Source organism: Chanos chanos, chromosome 1 (genome assembly GCF_902362185.1).
Source record: "Chanos chanos chromosome 1, fChaCha1.1, whole genome shotgun sequence".
Taxonomy (NCBI): domain Eukaryota; kingdom Metazoa; phylum Chordata; class Actinopteri; order Gonorynchiformes; family Chanidae; genus Chanos; species Chanos chanos.
In genome coordinates this window covers 14,667,524-14,691,572 of record NC_044495.1, presented here as the reverse complement: position 1 = coordinate 14,691,572, position 24,049 = coordinate 14,667,524, and the positions used below count along the sequence as shown (strand labels likewise).

General features: G+C 41.4%; 2 protein-coding genes across 2 annotated transcripts; one reads left to right on the top strand and one right to left on the bottom strand.

Moving 5' to 3' along the window:
* Nucleotides 1-6,261: 6,261 nt before the first annotated feature.
* adi1 (acireductone dioxygenase 1) lies at nucleotides 6,262-7,872 on the top strand. The gene is made up of 4 exons (XM_030772021.1): nucleotides 6,262-6,467; nucleotides 6,753-6,872; nucleotides 7,180-7,359; nucleotides 7,638-7,872. The coding sequence occupies exons 1-4, from the start codon at nucleotides 6,342-6,344 to the stop codon at nucleotides 7,758-7,760; spliced, it is 549 nt and encodes a 182-aa protein (XP_030627881.1). The 5' UTR covers nucleotides 6,262-6,341; the 3' UTR covers nucleotides 7,761-7,872.
* A 331-nt stretch (nucleotides 7,873-8,203) lies between these two features.
* On the bottom strand, nucleotides 8,204-23,819 carry trappc12 (trafficking protein particle complex subunit 12). Its single transcript, XM_030772010.1, has 12 exons — nucleotides 23,812-23,819; nucleotides 21,038-22,328; nucleotides 20,472-20,588; nucleotides 16,057-16,170; nucleotides 14,804-14,942; nucleotides 13,346-13,458; nucleotides 13,074-13,146; nucleotides 11,657-11,730; nucleotides 10,277-10,375; nucleotides 9,897-10,000; nucleotides 9,627-9,714; nucleotides 8,204-9,197 (listed from the first exon to the last, which is right to left on the bottom strand). The coding sequence occupies exons 2-12, from the start codon at nucleotides 22,316-22,318 to the stop codon at nucleotides 8,955-8,957; spliced, it is 2,445 nt and encodes an 814-aa protein (XP_030627870.1). The 5' UTR covers nucleotides 22,319-22,328; nucleotides 23,812-23,819; the 3' UTR covers nucleotides 8,204-8,954.
* Nucleotides 23,820-24,049: the final 230 nt, after the last annotated feature.

The window sequence follows — 24,049 nt, the reverse complement described above, 5'->3', positions numbered from 1 at the left end:
TCTCTTTCTGACACACAGTAAACAGTAATGACTATCTGAACTGTTTGGACTGCATCCAGTCAATTTTACTGTATATAGTAATATAGTAATGCATTTCTATTTATACCCCACATTAATAATTCTAACGCTGACACGTCGAACTCAGTCCGAATGTCATTCTTCAGACTGGGTTTCAACCTGTAGTATCCACTTCAGTCCACATAAATATAACTCCATGCCTGCAGACACTGCTGTTCATATATGATTAGGCCTATGTTCCTCAGAGTGGGTTTTCATGAATCTGACCTAAACGTGTGCTCGCAGTCATAGAGGTACTTCACTCAAAATCATCCAAATACACAAAGCATTTCATGTTGATTCAAGAAATAAGAAATCCTTGGATGTAATCAGAAACAAATGCATGGTATATTAATATTGAAATGACAGATTTTTTTTTATATTACATCCTTATTGACAGTACTTAAATGGTTACATTAACTGCACCTTTAATACATTTCTCAACCGAAGTACCGTAACATACTGTGGTAAAGCTGTACGATGCCATGCAAACTTGCAGCACTGTGTTGCTAATGCAAGTTCCATGAATCCCTGAGGAAGCAGAATGGAGTATGTCACCAGTAAGCTAAAACCTAGAGGTTTCGGCTTCTCTGGTTACGTGACATCACTGTGAATGACACTGTAAAAGGAAGTTGGATAGGGGGTGGGGTTCAAGACTTAGGTCAGGTTCAAACTGAGGTATTTATAGAGGTTGTAAGTAATACTGAGGTTAAGCTATGTCAAATACAGTACATAGAAAACTAACAGGTCAGCCAATCACCTCAACATCTCCAGCTGAAATTCTGCTCAATCTTTCCAGCACTTTACTCAATAGGTTCAGTTTATCATATGCATTATATTATATGGAAGCACATACTGTATGGGAGCCTTTTTGCTTTCTGCAATGAAGTGGATGTATATAAGATCACACTCACCACATACACTTTCAAAGATCCTTTAACACAGACACATTTGGTATATGCCATGCTAGAGAGAGACTTCAGTGCATGGATAATTAACCACTCCATACTGAGACAACACGGGAAAAACACATACATAAAACCATTTATTCACACGTGTACTTAATTATTGATATTGATGCAATAATGAGTCACATTTGTCCTTGTTGGGAAAAGTAGAGACAGAGAAAAGACAGTGATTCCTGATGGCTAACTCTTCCCTCCTTGGAACACATTCAATCTAACTGTAAATCAGTTTGAATTCAGCTGATCTATATCAGTGAAGTAACAGACTTCACTGATATAGATCAGCTGAATTCAAATTCCTTGTATGAGATTTAAAATAAAAATTTCTTATCAGGAGATTCAAAGAGCAAAGGTTGAGCTTAGCTACAGTCAGACTGTTAAAAACAATGTGTACCAAAAAGGTTATATAACTATCCATCCTAAATTTGCAGCAAGTTACAAAAATTAGAGGATTAAATTACCATTCAGTGTACTAGATCTGAGAAGTCACAGAAATTGATCAACTCTTTGTTTGCATGTCATTGAGCCACCAATAAACCACAACATGTTCAGTAGACATTAGAGAAGGAGAGGTCACTGTGAAGCAGTAGATGGACTATGATCACCTCAGATTTTTTTTCTAAAGGATTTTATGGGAATAAAGAGCAAGAAGCTCAAGCTCACACCTTATTTGGTGTTGGTCTTAATATGTACTATGCATTTTATGTTGTGTATAATGATACCTATGTATGTCTATGATTACTGTTGCCAGGCAGTGTCAGATCTGCCTTAATGTCGCTGCCAGCTAGTTTCTACTCTGTCTGCTTCTACCCAAGAGAAGACCTTACATGCCAACGCTGTCCTACCCCTCAAAACTGTCATATTTATCCGAGCCCCTCCCCTGGATACGGTGTATGCCAAAGTGTGTAGATCAATCACCCAGAAAGAGAGCAAACACGTGGCTGAGAAGTGCTGCGGTGCAAACTAACTGCTCTCTGAGGACTGGCCTTGTGTTCAACTGTACATACAAATAGACATGACAGGCTAAGTATAAATATGAAAGATATGATTTAGCCGGTGGTCACTCACCACTCATTTTGTATTGGCACAAGTGGCACTCTCCTAGCAGGACCTGGCAAGGAGAGATAGCTTCTATGGTGTTGCTTTCACCAGCCAAAACAGAGTAATGATCTCACTTAGCCATCATCTTAAAATACCTCAATGAGATGAGAAGTGATGCACAGACTTAATACTGTAATGATAAAAGCAATCCCACATGCTCAAGAAACAACACGTCTGATTTAATGGCTTGCTTGAAATGATTTCTCTGTATTTACTTAAAACTTAAAGACGAGGAAGACATTATTCACTGGATGCATGCTTTAGTTTTTCATTATGAATGATTTAACACCGAAACTAACAAAAGTCATCAACTATCAAGCATTAGGTCAATTTCATATTTCTATCATTTGCAAGAGTAGCAGGATGGAACTTTTCGAACCCAAAGAAAAATTCTTTTATTCGAATTCTGAAGCACTACTATTACCCTTAACCATAAGGATCATCAAAACAAAGATAAACAGGGTAAAAAATGCTTTGTGAATAAATAAGCATATTGGGGAGTTTACATATCACTGTAAACTTTATTCTGCTTTCCTTTGACTAGTACAGAATGAAGTGGATAATCCAGAGATCATTAATTCTTCAGTTGTTCAAATGTCCACTGACGACAAAGTGGTCTTAATCACATGTGCCATCAAAGCTCTGAGGTTCTTTTCTCATGATCTTGGAACATACAACATACAATGAACTGCTGAATATTTCAGTATATCATACACCTGGTAGCATGAAATAGTTGTGGAACATTGCAAGATCAGGGATCGGTTTCTTGCTGTACTTTCTATGTAAAAATTTTTGTAATTGTAAACCTGTCGGAAGCTAAAGAGTTGTTTAAGAAAAAGTCTAAAGGGAAAATCCAAGAATTTATAACATGAAGCAAGAGCAATGTGTGTAATCTGCGTATTTATCAATCTTTTGCATAACCGTCAATGACATGTTAGTTCTGAATGCATTTTAACAGTGATGATTTTCACTAGAGCACATTTCATTTCCACAGACAGGAATACATGAGGAAGCATGCTTTCCAACAAAGTCGGGATATTCACAAACACTTACTTATTCTAGAGCCACAGAGTAGGAAAATCCTTCAGCTACGATGTGGTCTTTGTTTATCCGTCTGGCCCCTAGAAAATCCCTCTTCTTTTTCAGTGGTCCACCATTAGAATAAGTGCCATCACCACAGAGAAAAACTACGCTATCTATCTTCTCACCTTCTCTTCAGCTGAATGCCATGGTCATTCAGGAAATGCTGTTCCAGAGAACAGGTCTCTCTCACTCTCTCTCTCACTCACTCTCTCTCTCTCTCTCTCTCTCTCTCTCTCTCTCTCTCTCTCTCTCTCTCTCTCTCTCTGAGCCAATCAGAGAAGAGACGCAGAAGCTGAAAAGGTAGTAAAGAGAGAGCTTATCTGTGTCCTTGACAGATAAAGAGTGGGAAACAAAGAAAGAAAGTAAGAGAGAAAGAAAGAGAGAAAGATAGGTAGAACATAGAACAAGCCTAAGAGTGGCCAAAAGCAGCACAAACACCGGCTTTTAAGGAAAAGATACATTTTAAACCTACCAGTGGTTGTCTTGCCAAGAAGTGAGATGCAGCCTTTTGTCTAGTGTCCAGAAGTCAGCACTCTCTTATTCAGTCATTGTCCACTCTCTGTGTGAAGCATGGGAGCTACATTAACACAGCTGAGCTATATTTAACAGCACAGCTTTCCCACTCCCAGCCATTAACATCTATAGGAGTCTGGGAACAGGCTATGGGACATGACAGCTGATCTTTCCTCATTCTCTCGTGAGGGGGAGTGTCCAACCATGCCATCCCACCCTGACACAGTTCAGGAACTCAGCCAGAACTTTGGCTGTTAAAGCCCTCATAGCACATAAGCACTTACTTACAGATCTTGTAAACCATTTACAGTCGTCAGTATCTAAATACCTTAAAATACAAATAATCAGTATTTATAGACATCATTATCTTAGGAAAAGGCATCGGTAATTAGAAATGATGATAAGTGTAACTGATAATGCTATTAATGGAGAGTCTCAAGATTACTCTTTAGTCTATACCGTACACATGGACATGTATGGGAACTGAGGCTTTATAGTTTAATTTTATTGACTTTTTCCATTGAAAGTGAACGATTTACCACATCTCATCAAACTCAGTGCAGGCTGTTTTTCCTCAGTCTTTAAATCTTCCACTCTAGACTAGGAAAAAATAACAGCCACGCCACCAGTGTAAGCAGACAGCAAGAGGCGTCCACTCCTCTGCTCTTTTTCCTGTGTTTCATCCCCACACCCATTACGAAACCTCTGTCTCTCTCCCTCTCTCTCTCCCTCTCTCTTTCCCACGCCTGCTATAGATATCTCACAGGATAAACCTACAGAGATATTCCCCTGAACCTGGTTTAACATACACGGCTCCAAGAGATGGGCCACCTTTATTTTCCAGACACTCATCGCTTAAACCAATCAGGTTTGAGTTCGAGTTCCCCTGATGATTTCAGGGTTATGGCATGTACACAGTTAATCTGTTCAAATTGCACCAGTCCTGGGTGTAGTTAGTTTTTTGAGCCAGAACGTATCCAAATTTCTTGGGACTTTTCCCTCCGTCGATAAAAAAAAATCGCACTGTGTTGTAAAAAACATCACTCGTCCAGACGACGCAATGCAGCCCAGTTTTACATAACAGAATAATGATGGAACCGTACTAGATCGGACACCTATTAGTACTTAGTACACCTATTAGTACAACATACTAACTAACTAACTAACTAACAATAAGCTCATAGCATCTGTCTTCTGATATATGGTGGTCAAACTACCTAAGCAAAGCTCTGGCAATTTAGTTGTTATGGTTCATTTTTTTTCCATAGGGTTGCTAAATTTAGCCAAATTACACCTGATCGCAACAACTGAAAATGGTCAACATTTCTTTGATAGTATGTTCCTTAATCCTGAAATAAAAGCAGAATTACAAAAACCTGCTAGGATCAAGTGTTTGATTATGAAAAGCTGATGAGCTGACTGTCTTGTGTACAACAGTTATGATCCCAACAGTTCACTGAGGCCAGTTAACACACATCCTAATGAACCATTTTGTGTTTATCCAGGCACTCACATACCTACACCCTGGGAATCACATCAGTAAAGCTGACATCCTGGTAAGGACCTGGTAGCACTCGTGCCCACTGAATTGAGCTGAGATTGAGGAATATGGTGCCAGAGCTGATTTCAACACCTTTCAACACAATGGGGTCTTGTAGTTTTTGGAAATGCTGCCTCAGTGCTGTCTGCCCCTGATCACATGTGTGAAAACATGATTGTGCAGTTCTCTTTTATCTTACAATTGTTCAACATTTTTGTTGTATGTTAATTATTTCTGTAAAAAAAAAAAAAAAAAAGATTTTTAACATACACACACACATACCTTTTCTGATTCTGGGGATCCTCCATTTACTTCCACTATGACAAAAGAAAAGAATAACAACCTAATCCTAACCGTAACCATAACGAGACATTTTAGTCTTACCAGTAACAATCTTTAAAGCACCCATGCTTATTTATTTATTTATTTATTTTTATTAGGAGGGACCATGATTTTGACCCCAGTTGAAGAGGGCATTACAGTAGAAGAGTGTGTTTTCAATACAGTGTCCTCCTAAGTTAGCAAAAAAAGTACACAGTTGTAGAATGTAAGGTATAAATTGAGAGTGCATGTCTATTACTGGTAATTTAAGATATTTCACTGGTTGATCAAAATTCGGCGAATGAGCAGCACTTGCATTTACACTTGCACCGCCACCATGTGGTCTGGTACGGTAAAACAGACTGTGAACGCAATCCTGTGCCGAGTCATTGAACGCCTATGCACTAGATATTTGATGATGGGTTACCATGTAAAGGGTTGCAGCAGAAAAAGCCATGTCATGAGGTCCTAGGAGGGTTGGGAGGCATGTCGAAAGACGTTGAAAACCCCTTGCCATAGCACGCAATAAAGATTTAAAACCAATTGTGCAGTCCCCGAAAACATAACCATCACATATGATTGGGACATGACAAATTACATCCACTAGACGTCGCTACACTTCCTGGTAGGTTGTTCGAGTTGGGCAGGACCTAGTTTCTGATTCGTCAAGAGTATGTTCATCATATCTAGCACCATAGTATTTAGACGCGTGTTTTTAGGTTAGAAGTGAGTTTTGAGTTTGAAGTTTTAATTATACAAGTATGGCAACATTGGAGGCTTGGTATATGGATGATTCCCCCGAAGATCAGAGATTGCCTCATAAACTCAACCCAAATCAGCCTGTGTCTTTGGAGGACTTGCAAAAAATCGGTGTTTTTTACTGGAAGGTAAATGTGCTGCTGGACTGAGTAGTGACCTGACAAGTGTAATTTTTACCAGTGTGTTCAGGTATTATGTGCAAAACAGCGAAAGACAACGTGACCGAGGTGTGACAGTTTGGTATGGTACGATTTGTAGCCCTTTACATATCACGCGGTATCTCATAACTGGGATAAGTGGAAAATTATATAACAACATATACCAGGTTGTGAACCAGTTAGAGGGGAGTGAAGCCCGCACTTTGCACACAAGAGCAACCGTGTTAACACATTTGTTTACCTTTCTATCGCCAGTTAAATGCAGACATTTATGAGAATGATCCGGAGTTGCAGAAGATTCGCGATGAGATGGGCTATTCTTACATGGACATAATCACAATTCGAAAGGATAAACTTCCAAATTATGAAGAAAAGGTAACGTTGCGATGAAAGTGATGTCAGCAACCACTGTTCTCTGTTAAATTCTTACTCTGTACATTACAATCTAGTTGCCAAAACTCAGCAAACCAGTCATAATAAATTGCTTTAAATTACTTTGGATGCACCATGTGTGTTTGGGAAACTGTCACGAGGTAATAAAATTCATGATGTGTCTATGTGTCTGTGTTTTTAGGTATTCCTGCTTTTTTTTTACATCATTATTTTCTTTCTTTATTTATTTGTGTGTGTGTGTGTGTTTATTTATTTGTGTGTTTACCATGTTGTTTTCTCCCGCTACAAGCTAAAAATGTTCTTCGAGGAACACCTACACTTGGATGATGAGGTGCGCTACATTTTAGAGGGCACAGCGTATTTTGATGTGAGGGACAAAGATGACCGCTGGATCAGAATCGCCATGACTAAGGGAGACCTGATCACCCTGCCAGCTGGGATTTACCACAGATTCACCCTGGATGAGAATGTGAGCCTAACCAATCAAATCGTTTGTTTATATATATATGTACATTTCCCTGATATGAAACTGATGAATTTCAGGTTATCAGGTCAGTAAAGGCCAATCAGTCTGACAAATGGAATTGGTCCTTCATGGTTATGTAAGTCTCTCGTGGTCTCTGTGTAATGTGTTGTTACACAGAAGTGTACATTCTGTGAAGATTAATTGTAACTGTGAGAATGGGTCTCTGTGACAGTCATGAGTGATGTCAGGCAGTAACTCAGTCCTGTTCTCTTCTCTCTCAGAACTACACTAAAGCCATGCGTCTGTTTGTGGGAGAGCCTGTCTGGAAGGCCTATAACCGCCCAGCTGATGACTTTGAGATCCGTCAGAATTATCTCCACTCTCTCAGGAGTGCACAAGCATAAACATTAAACCTGAGAACCAGCTACTATAGGTGTCATAACTGTTGGCACACCAAGATTAGTCCTCATCTTTCCAGGAATGATTCTGAACTAGTGCCCAATTAAATCCTAGATCCAAGAAAAGCCTTCAACCCTACTGATAGATTTCTCACAGTATATCCTTTATTATCATGGTAAAAATGACAGAACTTGTACTGAATTACTACAATATCAAGCTGCTTCCAGTAAACTTTATATTAGCTCCAGTACTACACTACATTGAAAATAACAGCCCAGTTGTTTTGCTGTGCTTCAGTTTTAAAACAGTTGTGATTAATAAGTGGTTATGAATTTTAGTTTCACCTGCTCAGCATGTGCGCACCAATAGGACAAAGCATTTCTCTGATTGCTGAATTTAAAATCTGAATGAATGTAAACACTTCTTTTTTACAAGGAGCTGAATGAATTATAGATTTTGTATAGAGACATTTGTTTGAAAGTCCTACAATGAATGCTTATTTCTTAGTGTAAACATTTATTTCAGGTGAAATATGTCTTTGCTGATTCTTTTTCGTAAGGATTTGAACTTTCTTTCCTTAAAGTCACATTATGGAGAATTATTTCACTAGAATTATCTTCTTTTAGGCAAGATCAATAAAATTTTATTTGGGATAATCAAGATTCCTTTTGTAGTATCCAGAGACATACAGTACAGTGATTAGAGTAATAACGCACATTCACTTAAAATAATAAAAACTTTCAGAAAAATCACATCAATAAGAACAATATGGAGGGTCATGATTGATTCATTTCTGGTTAAATATATTTACATTTTTGGGAGTTTTTATATCTACATTACATTCCATCTGTTTGAATGGAGATCCACAAATCTCTAAGTACGCGGTGCAACTGGATCTGTTGCTTTTCTCTTTTGACCTTGTAAAATTCACCTGATGCAGAGGGTATGGGTACATGTAGACTCTGGTCGTAAACAGACAAAGTGGGGAACAAAATCTCCTCAGATGTCAGCATGTATCCCGTTTGTCATTCTAGGTTTGTGTCAGAAACTTTTGCTCTCTTTAACCCGGTCAGCAAACAACTGGGTCAATTTGTGGTCAATTTCCAAGCAGTGTCAGATAAGCCCAGCAGAACACCAGCCTGTGCGCCTAGCTAATGCCCTCCTCTCTGTTCTGCAGTGGGGGCTATGCATCAGCCCCGCTACACCAGTTTAAGACACTGAGTGTTAAAGCTATCCCCCTCTCGACAAGCCACTGCCTCCAGCAGGGCCTGTTTTTTCTGGGTGCTGCGGGAAGACTCCAGTTCATACATGGTAGTGAGATTGAAGAGAACACTCTCGTGTAAGTACAGTTCAGGGTCTTGTTTTACCAGGCTCTCCAGCTGACCGAGCGACTCTTTCAGCCGGCCCAGGTACAGTAGACACACTGCCGCATTGTTATTGGCCTGGAGGAGAAAGTCAGAGGGAGCGAGAGACGGATGAAAAGAAGGTCACAAGCTTAGAGAACCAAGCTGATATGTTAGATATTCATTGTGTTTGTTCCTCAATGTAGGTTAACACTCTGCAGGAATTAGGGTCAAGATAGTTTATTTTTTTACCAAGAAAGTTACCCCCACCCCACCCCTCTCAAACCATTTCCCACAAATTTCACAATCTCTGTTCAGATTTTCAATGTTTTTTGGGAGGGGGGAAATACCATACTTCTGCAGTTGTGAGAACAGGTAATATGTATGGCAGCTTCATAGTCAGAGAAGAGCACAGTATGGTATAAGGTCATTAAAGCACAAGAACAGTGAATGTTTTTTGAAGCTCTCTGACTGAAACAAACAAACAGTGCTGGTGTTGAATGACTGAAGGTGAGCGTGAACACGTACCACTGGGTTTTTAGGGTCGATATTCAGGATGTTAGAGAAACAGGTGTGTGCCTCTGAATAGTTATTCTGACTGAGGTAAAGGAATGCCCTAAAAAATAAATACAAACATAAATGATTAAAAACAACAATATGGTCCAACTGAACGTCCCACAGACTTAAAAGAGATGGAGATACAGGTGTGACTGTACTCTCCTGAGTACATTCCACTTCAGTACAGAGCACATTTGCAGCCATTATTGTTAGCTTCCTTCCAATCTTTATCTACTGTACCTGTTCATGAGAATGGCTGTGTCCTGGTTTGGTCCTTGTCCCTTTGATTGACAGGCTTTTTCCACATCCTGGAAATATCTCTCTGCTGTCTTTATGTCTCCAATCTAACATAAAACACAACATCACAAATCTCTTGTTTGTTTCTGTAGTAACAAAAATCCCTTAGAATGTTGTTAAAAAAAAAAAACAGGTCTGTGTAGATATCTGAAAGAGGAATAATTTAAATACAGAAGTCATCTGTGATCATTTGTTAAACTCACACACGATCACAATGACTGGTGTCTTTATAATCTGAAGTAATAAAGTAGTTATGAGATCAGATGACCACAGGGCCCTGGGCGGGGACCTGGGCTAACAGCCCTGACAGTGCAGAAGCTGACCTGCAGAAAAATGCGTCCAATCCCACTGAGCAGCTGCACTCTCTGCTGAGGCTCGTAACGGATGATAGAGTGATATGTTTCCACTGCCAACACATAGTCCTGAGAAAAAGAAAGAAAGAGAGAGGGAGAGAGACCTTGGTTGTATTGTATTAAAGACATCACTGTGTTTTCCTATAGCAGTGTCAGCAACTGTGCTGCTAACATTACCACCGTGTGATCAATGTCATTGATTTATGGCGCCTCTAATAAGTGCGCTGCAAGAACAGACCTCTGACAGCAGATGGCGCTATTTATCACTGTATGAAAGCCCTCAAACACCAAACCATCCTCTGCAAAGAAAACTCAATTGTCTAATCGCCCAATGATAGATTCACTAAAGGCTCTGTTTTAACAATGAAATAAATCAGTCAAGTCATTTCATGTGTTATCATTTTTCAGTGAATGTATGCACTTCTTCCTGTAGTATATGAAAATGTCATATTTTTCAGATCCTAAAGACATCTGATATTCAAATGCATTAGTGCCTTCGGAAGCAATCATCTCATTCTGTGATAATCCTATTTTGAGAGTTTATATTTATAGCTGGGGAGGAGAGAGAGAGTTTATACTTCTGTACATCATCACAGCCACAGACCAGAGACCATCTCCACTAGGCACACCCTTACTTAAACACTCACAGATCTCACACTCCTGCCTACAAACAAAGTACAGACCACACTGAAATGAAACAAACGCATGCAAATGCACACATACACTCCAAGTGTTAAACATAGACATATTAGACTTAGACCACACACACATATACACATACATTGCCAGATACACACACACCGAATACTGACACCTTCCTCTAATACAGGGAGTGACTCCTGTTGTCGGTTTAGCTCTGCTTAGTATTTCACAGAACACACTCAGTATGACACAGGTTATGTTGAGTGTGTATGTAGCATGCATCATTGGAGGGTAGAAATGTTCTAGTACACATGAACCTGTTCCTTTAGACACCTGTAGGGGTCTCCCCACTGAAACAAATGGGGTGACTGTGGGACTCCAGCAAACAAACACTGCATCTCTCCTTTATTTACACATTCAGGAGGCAAACAACAGCACAGCTCCAGATTTAAAGACCACAGACCGCTGATTGAATTTTAAATTCGTTCACACTCAAACAAGACTCTGAAGAAAGTCAAGATGACTGTGTGAAAGACATATTTTTATGAATATAAACCCACCCTCTCAAACTCACACCGTCAGTTTGTGTTTGGCTGTTGTCGGCCGTTCCCGTCTTTTCATGTACTAGAGGGGCGTCTTTCATTTGTATTTCTGTTTCTACGGTAACGGATCTCACCCATCCACCCACACACACACTTGTGCACATACCTTCATCATCAGCAGACAATTCGCCATGGAATACATCACCCGACATAGACGTGACCTCCACAGCTGAATAGAGGCTGTGAGAGAGAAAGAGAGAGAGAGAGAGAGAGAGAGAAAAATGGAGAAAGAGAGAGCATTAGTAAATTGCAGCTACTCCTGCCAATCACCACTGCCCTCCTTCAGACCACACATTATTTGTGAAAGAGGGAATCATAGTGAGAGAGAGAGAGACAATGTTACACGCACATTCATCACACCCAGCTTACTACACAGTCCTGTCACAACACCTGTCACTTCTCAGAATTACCTGCAGGTTGTGTGTGTGTGTGCGTGGACAGCTTTTCATTACTGCAAAGAGAAAGCCAGGGGGTTTACTGCAGGACAGTAAAGCTATAGAGCACACCTGCTGTCTCACAACAGGCAGAGAGAGAGAGAGAGGGAAAGAAAGAGAGAGGGGGAGAGAGGGAGAGAGAGAGAGAGCAAAACAGCAAGGGGGAGAGAAAGGTTGTATGTGGGGAGAAGAGACCAGAGGAGAGGAGATGAGGTGAGGAGAGGAAGAGGAGAGGAGAGGAGAGGATAATCCCAGTGAATCTGGTCTATAGTGTTATGGAATGTGCTCAGAATGCATGGCTGACAGGAGATGACTGGCACATACCAACACACCAGGCAGCCCAGTAATTGGAGAGAGCATTGCAGGACATGAGAGCATGCATCAGGGAAAACACTTTTATCGCTGTTCTCAGACACAAACATACACACACACGCACACACACACACACATAAAAAATAGTCTGAGTAAAACAGAAAGCCTATCTGCTGTTTGACTGGACCAAGTTCAGATCTCCAATCACAGCATAAAAACACAAGTGTTTTGACTGAAACCTATTTTCTCAGCACACAAAACATTAAACTTCATTCAATCTGACCTTTATCTTTATCTATAGCCTTCTCAATGAAAAGCCCTTTCATAGACTGCAGATACAAATACCTGTCATTCTCAGCATTCTCTAACTCTGCACTTTATTCCAGGTCATCTTTTCTCTTATTCTTCTGTCTGTGCACGAGCACAAAGCCTGCACCGGCTTAAATCTGGGGACTAGTTTCTCCTCCTACACACACACACACACACACACACACACACACACACACACACACACACACACAAACACAGCATCTTCATGCATACACCAAATACCTTCTCACATACACCCAACATTCCTGCTCATCACCACACATACATACTGCACACACCGTTTTCTGATTTGTGAACAAGTCAGGAAACACCCCCGTCGGTTATTAAGATGTGAAAGGATCCACTGAACAGCGGTGTGTTCCTCTAGTGATGGGTACTAAATAGAGGATGACACCCCAGTATTAAGTATAATTCTCCAGTAATTCAGTGTTCACTACTGTTCATCACCTTGTCTGTTTTCTTGCGTGAGGTTCATCATACTCCCATCTTCAGCCAAACCTGCTTCCAGATTATCCAGAATCTGCCAGACGAGAGTAAAAAAAAAAGAAAAAAAAAAAAAAGACTTTGACTCAGACAATCTGATATTTACCACACTAGACTACAATAAAGAGGGCAGAAGAGAGGAGAGGTGGGAGACTCTACAGAGGGGAAAGGACAGCAGTGTGAAAGAATGTCCCAGATGATCTTGTTTGGTTCTGTCAGGTCTGGGTTAATCTCACCTTCTGGCAGACGGTCCTCAGACTGTGGAGTCGGTCCAGAGAGTCTTGAGGCTTCATCAGGTACTGAGGTAACTCAGCGTATAACACACGCATGGAGAACGGCACCATGGAACCTGATCCCACGCACACAGACATAACAGAACGATCACACAGAGGTCTTCTCTCCTATCAGGCATGCATGTCTGCATTAGTCAAAAGATACTGTTCAAACAACTTCTGCTTCAGGAACACACACAGTAAGTGCATGTGAAGACGTGTGACTGTGGCAAAGATTTGTTAGAATAGTTGATTTGATTTAGGTATCTTTATATTTTGGCTGAAGCATTACTCAAATTTAACAAACTGTCTGTGGGCACATTTTGTGCTGAAAAGTGCAAACGCTGGGCTCCGTTGTTACAAAAAAAAAAAAAAAAAAAAAAAAAGGCAGATTTTCTTTTCTTGCTGAGCTTCAGTGGACTTGCCCTGGCAGAGCAATAGAGAAGAGGTATTTACTGGGACTTTGAATTTGCCAGTCTAGAGCCCAGTACAGAGTCAGTGCCAGTTTCTGCCCATGCCTGAAAATGCCTTTTACATCTGGAAGAGCAGAAATTCGATTGTGTATTCAAGCAAAGCTCCATTACTTCCACCAAGTGACCGATAGTTCACTGTCTGAGAGTGGATTTGGCATTCTGTGTTATGCTTTTCACAGAGTAAAACTTCTAAACCACTACATAGAGACTTTTCTGTTGACTTTTCAGTTTTGTATATTTGAGGAAAGAAAATGATTAGTGAAGCGTTGAAGCAATACCATGTGAACGCTGCAATGAAACAGAATGGTCAATACCCATCATCGACTGCTAGTCACTCAGAAACTTGTGTAACACAATATAATTATGCTTAACAGCTCATTGTAGGAGCTTATATGTATGATATTCATCAAAAAAAGTATCATAACATAGGGAGGTCTTTTAAACCCTTATGAAATTTATCATCTCTGTCATGAAAAGATGAATTAGATGATTGCTCAGGTTAGGAGTTGATAAGATGGCAAAAGCATTGGTTTCACAGAGGGATGAAAACTATCAACCTTTATTTTATCTTGCTTTTTATGTTGTTCTTTTCATCTTTATCTTCATTTTAATTTTTTTTTTCCTTTTATCCTGCCATTCAGAACACAGTTTTTCTTCTATCTGAGAGGTAAAGCAACCAAAGCAATAGTTAACATCTTTATGGCCGTCACCTTTGGCCTGACAGACGTACTCTCACAGAGCCACACAGACTGCATGAAAAAAAGTCACATCTGACAAATACAGCATCAGATGCCGTCTTTGAACATGATGCCCACTACCATGTGTGGCTGGGAATCACTTTTCACATGATGAGTGGGGCCCTAGATGGAGGAGTTGACAACAGATACCTCAAGATTCTCGAGCTATAAAACGTACTGGCAGCGGTAATGCCCTGGTACACAGTACCCACCTCTCCGCCCGGGGTAAATGGTGGGGTAGTACTCATAGTACAGGTCTGGCTGGTCCAGATTTCCAAATGGTTCAAACTCCTGCTCAGCATTCTGGAACAGGCTCAACTTAGTGAGCAGTGCCAATCGAACAAACCACAGCTACGCAAACACACACAGAGAGAGAAAAGAGAAAAGAGCAAAGGATCCAAAAAGAAACATGAAACAGACTGAATATGACATATGAAAAGAAGACACAATATATTTTAAATGTGTTAATTCAATTCCCCATCCTGAAGCACATACGGGACAATAACTGCTTTATTTTTCAATGTAACTAAAAGGTTCATCTTCATTAAGTTCCCACTATTTCCCTTGTTTCAATATCATTTATTGAAGTTCTAGTTTTCACGAAAAAAGGCTGTGAAGTAGGTTTCATGCATAAACGCAGCAGCAGAGAGAGACCGTGGCTTTGATATGAATGAACTGGGATCAGAGTGGGCGTTAGGACAGACAGCTCAGGGGAAATACACACACCACACTACTGCACTTCAGGGCACTTCAAACATACACATTAATACACACAGTACAGCAGGACAGAGATGGTAGATCAAACAAATCTTCAACATGTTTCATACACCATGGGACAAACTGTCAGTGGTTTAGGAGGAAAAAGAGCTTTGGTGAAATCTGGGGGGACAAATTCAAGTGTGTTCCCTTAAAACACACGGGCTGTGGCCGCAAAAACATTAACATATTAAAAGTTATTGTAACTAGTTGTGTTGTCTGAGTGGATCTCTAGAGAGTTGTGGAACTGGACTGATGTCTCTGCAGTCTCTCTAAAGCTCAATGAGAAAAGTGTTGAGTCCTATAGTAGAGACAATCTTTTTTGCTTTGAGGGAAAGTTGCTCTCTTGGATGGTAATTTAGTGTTGTGGTATATGTCTGCATGTCCCATTCGATCCTACTTCACCACCATTCCTCTCAAAGTCTACACTGTGAAGAGTGAGCTATGCCTACATGTCCCCATGTTCTGAGTCACTAGACACTTTAGAGTTGGTGGCATAGCCACTGGGCTATGACTACATTACCCATAATCCTTTGGTTACTGTCTTCCTGGCAGTGAGTCTCTGCCATGACAGCTATTCTCTTATCACGTTACCATTGATTCATGTTTGTTTTGTCTTTGTTAGTCAATACTATGGCTGGTGTGGCATAGATATATTATCATATATTATTGTAGTAATATATTAAATATACTATACTCCCATCCTTACCTGTAGTGAGTCAGTAGTGTGGTTGGTGGGCTGGCCACTCTTCCCGTAGCCCTGTCCGTGAGCCGTCAGTAGCCTGCCTGTCAGATCCACAGCTGCCCTCCAGTTCTTAGTGCTCTGGGTGGGAGACATACACTTATGAGTGCAACAGTGTGAGTGTGTGTGTGTGTGTAGGTACAGTGCTGGGCCTCTATCTGTAAAAACTCTAGCTCACCACAGCCTCTGTCTTTGAACCCTTCTGCCATTTGATCTATAAAACAAGGCTGAGTTTAAAGCAGGTAGATCCAAAGACAGAGTGGGAGAGGGGTAACCTGGGAACACACCCCCGACATTCTCCCAACAGAAGCAGAAAAACAAGCGTGTAAATGTTACCCTCATGGCAATCTTACAGTCGCGCTCTCTCCCTCTCTCTCTTTCACTCAGCGACTCCTCTCTTATCCTCTCTCTCTCTCTTTCACTCAGTGTCTCCTCTCTTATCCTCTCTCTCTCTCTCTCTCTCTCTCTCTTTCATTCAGTGTCTCCTCTCTTATCCTCTCTCTCTCTCTCTCTGCTAGCATTTTAAAAGTCTCTCATTTGAAAGGTTTTACATATCTCTCTCTCATACTCTAGCATTCATTCCATCTCTCTGTTTTGTTCTTTATTCCGCTTCCCTCAAATCTCTCTCCCCCTCTCTCTCAGTTCCTCCCTCAGCAGCACATCCTCCTCCTCCCTCCCTCCCTGCGCTCTGTGGCCTGTATTGTTCTAAATCTTCATTAGAGTGGGAAATGAAGCTGAAAACGAGTGGCAGTGAAATGGCCAAAAGCAGCTGTAACCTCTGAAACAGAGCAGAGAAAAGTCAATGCCAGAGAGGGAGAGAGGGAGAGAGAGAGAGAGAGAGAGAGAGAGAGAGAGAGAGAGAGAGAGAGAGAGAGAGAGAGAGTGTGTGTCAGACAGACACAGAAGGAGAGGGGGACAATAAGTTAGAGGATGAAGAGAGAAAGAGAGAGGAAGGGAGAGATAATAAAGGAATGGTACAATATATAAGTGGACAGTAGGGAGGTACTGAGAGAGAGTGAGAGAGAAAGCAAGAGAGAATATTCCCTTTGTGTACGTATTTTTAATGCAGGCTGTTTTTCAATTGCAGCATACCCCATCTTCCCACTCACCGGTGGCTAAAACACACCCATAAAAAGCAGCAGTGCTCACTGGCATGAGGTGTACGGGTATGTGGAAGAACTTGCTGAAGGTCATCAGCTTGTCTTTGAGTAAACCCAAACAATTACAGGAAAAGGTCAGGTTGGAATTTTGAAAATGAAAATCTGAAGCCAGACTTTTTAAACAACATTTTCAAGTCTTCTATTCACATGCTTCATTTAACCATTTTTAAACATCATTATCGGCTATTCAAAGGCAAAATCACCTCAGACACCTTTCACTCTGAAACCCAGTAGAAGTGTTTCTATTGTAACATCTAAGAGTTAACTTTACTTCACTTGACCCTTTATTTGGATGATGCACTAGCTTATTATCACCAGCTCCAGACATGCTGTAATGATGGTCTGGTTTATATTCACAAATACCTCCTACTTCTTCTGAACCAGCTAGAGATTGCTCAAACAATACTCTGCAAAAACGTGGTTGAGGTTCACACAAAACGAAATGTCATTATACCTGAAAACCACAATCAAACAGTGTTGCTCTACTTTTGCTATTTAACACATGTACACACAGAGAGACAGAGAGCCTGTTTGTTCATGAGCGCTAACACCCCACCACATTAAAAAGGAATCCCATGACATGCTGTACCCAGAAAGAAAAATAAGAGGGACTGAAAAGTGAGACAGTTCACTAATGCCCACATATCCACATAGAGAAATGAGAGGGTGAGACAGTTCACTAATATCCACAGAGAGAAATGAGAGGGTGAGACAGTTCACTAATAACCACAAAGAAAAATGATAGGGCAAGACAGTTTGCTAATATCCACAGAGAGAAATGAGAGGGTGAGACAGTTCACTGATATTCACATATCCACAGAGAGAAATGAGAGGGTGAGACAGTTCACTGATATTCACATATCCACAGAGAGAAATGAGAGGGGACTGAAGGGTAAGACAGTTCACAAATCATTTCAAAAAAGAGTTTTTTATGCTCTATTTTATCGGAGAGAACCGTAGAAATGTTAGGTGAAAACGAGCTGGGGAAATGATGCAAATTAGGATGCGGAAAATGCTGTTTCTAAAAGGAGCATTCGGATGAGCATTCACACACGTATGCATGCACACACAGCCAGGATTATTCTTTCTCATCACGTCTCCTCTCCCTCTCCCTCTCCCTTTCTCTCTCTCTCTCTCTCCGCTGAGGGGTTTCAAAGCCACTGGTAGGAGCCCTTGAATGAGGCAGGGAGGATGTATTGATTATGTCTGCTGACTGAAAGACAAAATGGTGATCTGCACTGAACTCTTCCACATGCTTACAGGCTCCATCAAGGAAACATTTTATTAGAGCAAATGTGTTGTATGTGAGTGTATATATATGTTGATGTGTATAGGTGTGTGTTCCCCAGAGAGCGCTGTATGTGAGCATGTATGTGTGGGGTGTGTGTGTATGAAAGCTGGCAGTTCAGGTAAGAAGCACCTGTGAGTTGGGGCAATACTGCAATACGATCGAAGCCTGCAGTAGATATATGTATACTGAAGCATATTCTACCTTCTCCCTCCCCAACCTCCTCTTTTTCTCTCTGTTCCCTGTGAAGGGCTGTCAATAGAGCAATTCTGCGATTCGGGATGTTTCTGAAGCACAAAATCAAGACTGTTTCTATGAAACCCCTCTGTTAATTACATGGTGAGGTCACACACACACACACACACACTCACACACACAAACACTCACACACACAAACACACTCACTCACACACACACGCACGCGCGCACATGTGCACGCACATCTGTGTGCAGACAAACATGTCTGTGCATCTCTGTGTGACTGTTCGTCAACCTGAGAGGGGACCTTTCTCACAACATTCAGAGTCTGGTCTACAGGGTTCTATACACAGACACACACACACACACACACACGTCTATGTGTTTATCACTGTCTCCTTGTGGAAGGGCATGGGCTCAGTGGGTAGGGCTGCTGGAGTGTGTGGTGGTGTGTGTGTGTGTAGCTGACAGTTCTGCTCTGATACAGCTCACTGATGCACAGAGATAGGAATCCTCAGGATAAAACACCCACAAACACACACGCACACGGCCACACACACACGCATGCACACACAAAACTCTGGACAATACCGCATAGGAGGACCACACACAAACACAAACACAAAAGACCCTTCAGACTACTGCTGGGACCACTGCTGTATGCCACTGTATATCTGGCATTTGCACACACACACAAAAGCATATTCTTTTCATCACTAGCACCCTTCACTTACGGGAATGGGCAAATATACATAAGACCCCAAACAAATACAACACCCAGAGACAGATTCCACCGGTTCTGAATGTGCCAGATGTGCCAATCCATCCCAAAACATGAATGCATGCATGCTATTTTTTCCCCACATCTCTCATTCCCCTCCAAACAGCTCCAGCTGATGTGTTCATGTCTGAGCTCCATCAGCTAGAACATTTCTGACAGCTAGAAGAGCCCACTCTACAGAGGATTGCAGACACACGTTTAATCCAGCCACGGCTTAGAGAGTAGAACTCCCTGTCATAATTCTGTTTTACGGAGGGCCTTGGAAAAATGCAAACTATACTGTAATTGTCACAAGCAATCGTTACAGGTTAACGGGTTTTCAAGTCCTTAACACACATCCTTCTCTTCTAAACTGAAAAACGGCTGTGATGTCTACTAATCCTTCCAACATTGTGCATTTGGAGCAGAGACACCAAAATCATCCCCCAGAGGCCCAGCGTGTCCTCAGGCTTTTTCTGCAGCTGAGATGCCTACTGATTCACTGAGAGAACAGATTGGCTTGAGAACACATACATCTGGTCTTTCCTGGTCTTAATCAATAGACTACAGAATGTTTAGTCAAAAGACTTTTACACACGCAGGGACGTCCAGGAAGGATTTTGAACTGTCCTGGTTTAGAGAAAATTTCTACTGATGCTGATTCCCAGCCGGTGAGGCTGAAGTGATAAGATTTGGGATCAGTTTTGTCCAGAAAGAACTACATTTCAGGTTTTTTTTTTTTTTTTATCAAACTATTTGTTTTGTAAAATAACTTCTTTTGCAATAAAAAAATCAAATATTCCAAGTCGTTTGATAATGACAATAATAATTTGAAGTAATAATTTGAAAGCCTGCATCTGTATTCCACACTAATTTGGACGAATCTGACATTTTTGTGAGGCTTGTTTGATAACATCGTGCCAGTTTTGATGGGTCTAAAAAAACAAGCCGATTAAATATACTTGTGAGTACTTACAATTAACTGTCGGAGTCCCTGAACGTTCTGTTCCACAGAGTTTGCTGTCAGGACCTGCCTCTTCATGGCTGCCTGGTCTCCAAGAAAACGCACCATCAGCTCCTTCACTGCATCCACCTGAAAGAGCAAAATACGCCTCAGAATCTCCCTGAAATGGAATAAGCCCCCTTTTCAAAAGACAGGACTTAAATCCATGCAGACTGCTAGTGCGTGCATTCCATGCTACAGCTCCCTTACAAACTCCTATCATCCCAAATAAAATGTCAGGGATGTTTTGGAGAGGTTCACTGCACAAAGCTGTAACAAAAAGTGACCTAAAACTTATACTGTTGTACAAGGACTGCAACACCATAGTAATAGTCAGAACTAAATAACTGGTCATTAAAAGACAATGTAACAGTTTTGGTAACAGTGGAATCTGAATGACCTAGTCTGCACTGAAGCTAAAAAATTGTCTTTTTTTTTGGAAAATTAATTGACGTCACCACTGTATCAACTACAGTTTAGCGGGAGCAATTTGAATACAATAACTTGTTAAGATTTTAAAATTCAAATGACGGACTGACCTGCAAGTTATCAAACTTGAGTCCAGGCATGGTCAGCCGCTCCCTCTCTACGTGAATGCGGTTGACCTGCTGCGTTGCCACGGAGATCAAGATTCTCCGGGTCTCCTCAGACTGCAGCCAGGCATCATAACGCTTGTCCACCTCGCTCAGACTAAGCGCAGTGGCAAATGGGTCATCACTTCCCGAAAACACCGCCTGTAGTTTGGTCATGGGCGGAGCAGCCTCCGCCAGACCCGCGGGAGGGTCAGTGGGGGTTTCGGCGGCGAGGTAACCACTTGGGGTTCCTGTTTCCTGAAGGCCTGAGACGGGCACAGGAGTCAACACATTGGAACCTGATGAGAGCTGGTGCTGGGTGGAGCCAGCACTCGTGGGTGACTCCGCATTGGGGTTACTGACAGAGATGAAAGAGGAAGAGGTGGTAAAAGAATCAAAGAAATCTGAGGCTGGATTGACAGAACCATTATCAGTAAAGAACTTGCTGAGACTGGGGCTAGGCTGGCAGACCTGCGGGGCAACTTTGCTCGGAGTCTCTGCATTACTGCCGCTACCTCCACCACTGCTGAAACTGGGAGATTTGACCAGAATGGGCTGAAAGCCATCTGGAGCGAGAGCCTGAGCTTTGGGCTGGGCTGTCTGACTGAAAATGGTACAGACTGGAACAGGCTCCTCTTTAGGGGATTTGTCCACCTTTAGTTCTGTGTCCTGCGCTTCAGGGCTGCCAGGGCTGCCAGAATCTTCTCCACCCTGTGCGGCTGTTTCCTCTTTTTCCATCTCGCCTTTTCCCTCATCCTCCCCTTTCTTCTCTTCCGTCAAGGCTTCTAAAGACTGTTCCTCAGGTTCTACTTTAATATCAGGCTTAATCTGTTCTTTTTCAGTCTCTCTCTCTCCCTCTTTCTCTTCACCCTTTTCTCTTTCTCCCTCGTGCTGTTTGCTCTCCTCCTCTTGAGCTTCCTTTTCGTCTATCTGTTCCATCAGTGAATCGATGGGAACGACGTCATCCTCCTCGCTGTTCGGGGAATCTGAGATCATCACACTCTCCATCATTTGGTCGTTGAGTTTGTCCATGGTGCTCTCAGACGCCGCGCTGTCGTCCTGAGGAGAGGCGAACGTTTCACCGCCCAAGTCAATACTCTCTTCAGGGAACAGGGCCTCAGTGAGGTTGGGCTGGGCAGAGCCACTGGGTTCTAAGGGGGCAGGGACTTCAGGTGCTGTTTGGAGTTCCGTTGCCCCGGTGATATCCAGAGTGACAGGCCTCTGAGCTGGACCTTCACCACTCTCCATGGCTTCTGACCTGTCACACAAAACATGGCCATTTTACGTTATGTGACAGTAAATACACATTTACAGGTATCATATTAAACCAGGGAATCTTCAATTTGATTGTGGTTATAGTGTCAAAACGGACCACAGTGGCACATCTTACATTCTGTTACCCTGAGGAGAGGCCTTAACAGAAACATAAGTCTACTAAATTTTCTCATAAGATATCATGCTTACCGTCAAAATGTATATTTGCTTTTAATTTACAGAACACTGACCTGCCAATGAATAATGTTTTATTACAGATAACTGTCATTGTGTCCCCAAGGTATATAGTGCCAAAATAGGCAGGGAGTTTTAAATTGTTGTTTCACAGTAAGCTAGTGGTACTTTTGTAAGGCAGGTCCATGAGCCCACACTTTGGCAATACAGGTCTATAGACAGGCACTTTAACAATACAGGTCTAGAAACTGACACTTCAGTAATACAGGTCTGTAGACTGGTACTTTAATAATACATGTCTATAGACTGACAGTTTAGTAATACATGACTATAGACTGACATTTCAGTAATACATGTCTATAGGCCGACAGTTTAGTGACAAATGTCTATAGACTGACAGTTTAGTAACACATGACTATAGACCGACAGTTTAGTGACACATGACTATAGACTGACAGTTTAGTAACACATGACTATAGACCGACAGTTTAGTGACACATGTCTATAGACTGATAGTTTAGTAAGACATGACTATAGACCGACAGTTTAGTAAGACATGTCTATAGACAGACAGTTTAATAATACTTGACTACAGACTGGTACTGTAGCAATACATGTCTATAGACTGACAGTTTAGTAAGACATGACTATAGACTGACAGTTTAATAATACATGACTACAGACTGATACTGTAGCAATACATGTCTAATGACTGATACTTTAGTAACACATGACTACATTGACATTTTAGCGATACATGTCTATAGACTGACAATTTAGTAATACAGGTCTATAGGCTGACACTTCAGTAATACATGTCCATGGACTGAAACTTCATTTAGACATTTCTATGGACGTATACTTCAGTAATGGACTGTTAACATGGATGACGAAAGACTCAATGAAAAGAGTGTTTCAGGTTCGTTGATCAGCTGCAAATACTCGCTTATCGTGTATTTTACTGTCTTCATTTAATTTTTCATGGATTGGGTTTTTGCTACCATATCGTGCGAGGTAAAGGGACATATCATGACCTTACAAGCAAATTCAACACAATTAAATTTACTATAAATTTACATAATGAACAACTCAATAATGTAGTCTCATCACTTGCTAGCCATGCTAACGGGAAGAGCGTTCATTTAAACCATTCTTAGCAGCTTACATTACTGTATTCGCTTTAAATAACATCAGTAGATAGTAGTTTTTCGCATGTTGGATGTGACAAATGTACAATCATTCTAATTGTATGCATTTAAGAGAATACCCACTCAGGCAGTAGCGCCTCTTACCTTTCCTTAGCTATGGTGACAACAGTGTAAGGAAGCGCATGCGCAGTCCTGTCAGGAAAGGAAGTACGGTGCCCGCGATGTGTCGAACATTATGGCTGAGCGTTTTATGCTATTCCTGAAGAAGATACGCTAATGTAACGCACAATTCCATAGAGGAGAAAGTTTATCGCATTCGCATTACGCACAATATTGCTGTGGTACTTACGGATGTCTTATTACGTTTGCGGAACTACTCCAC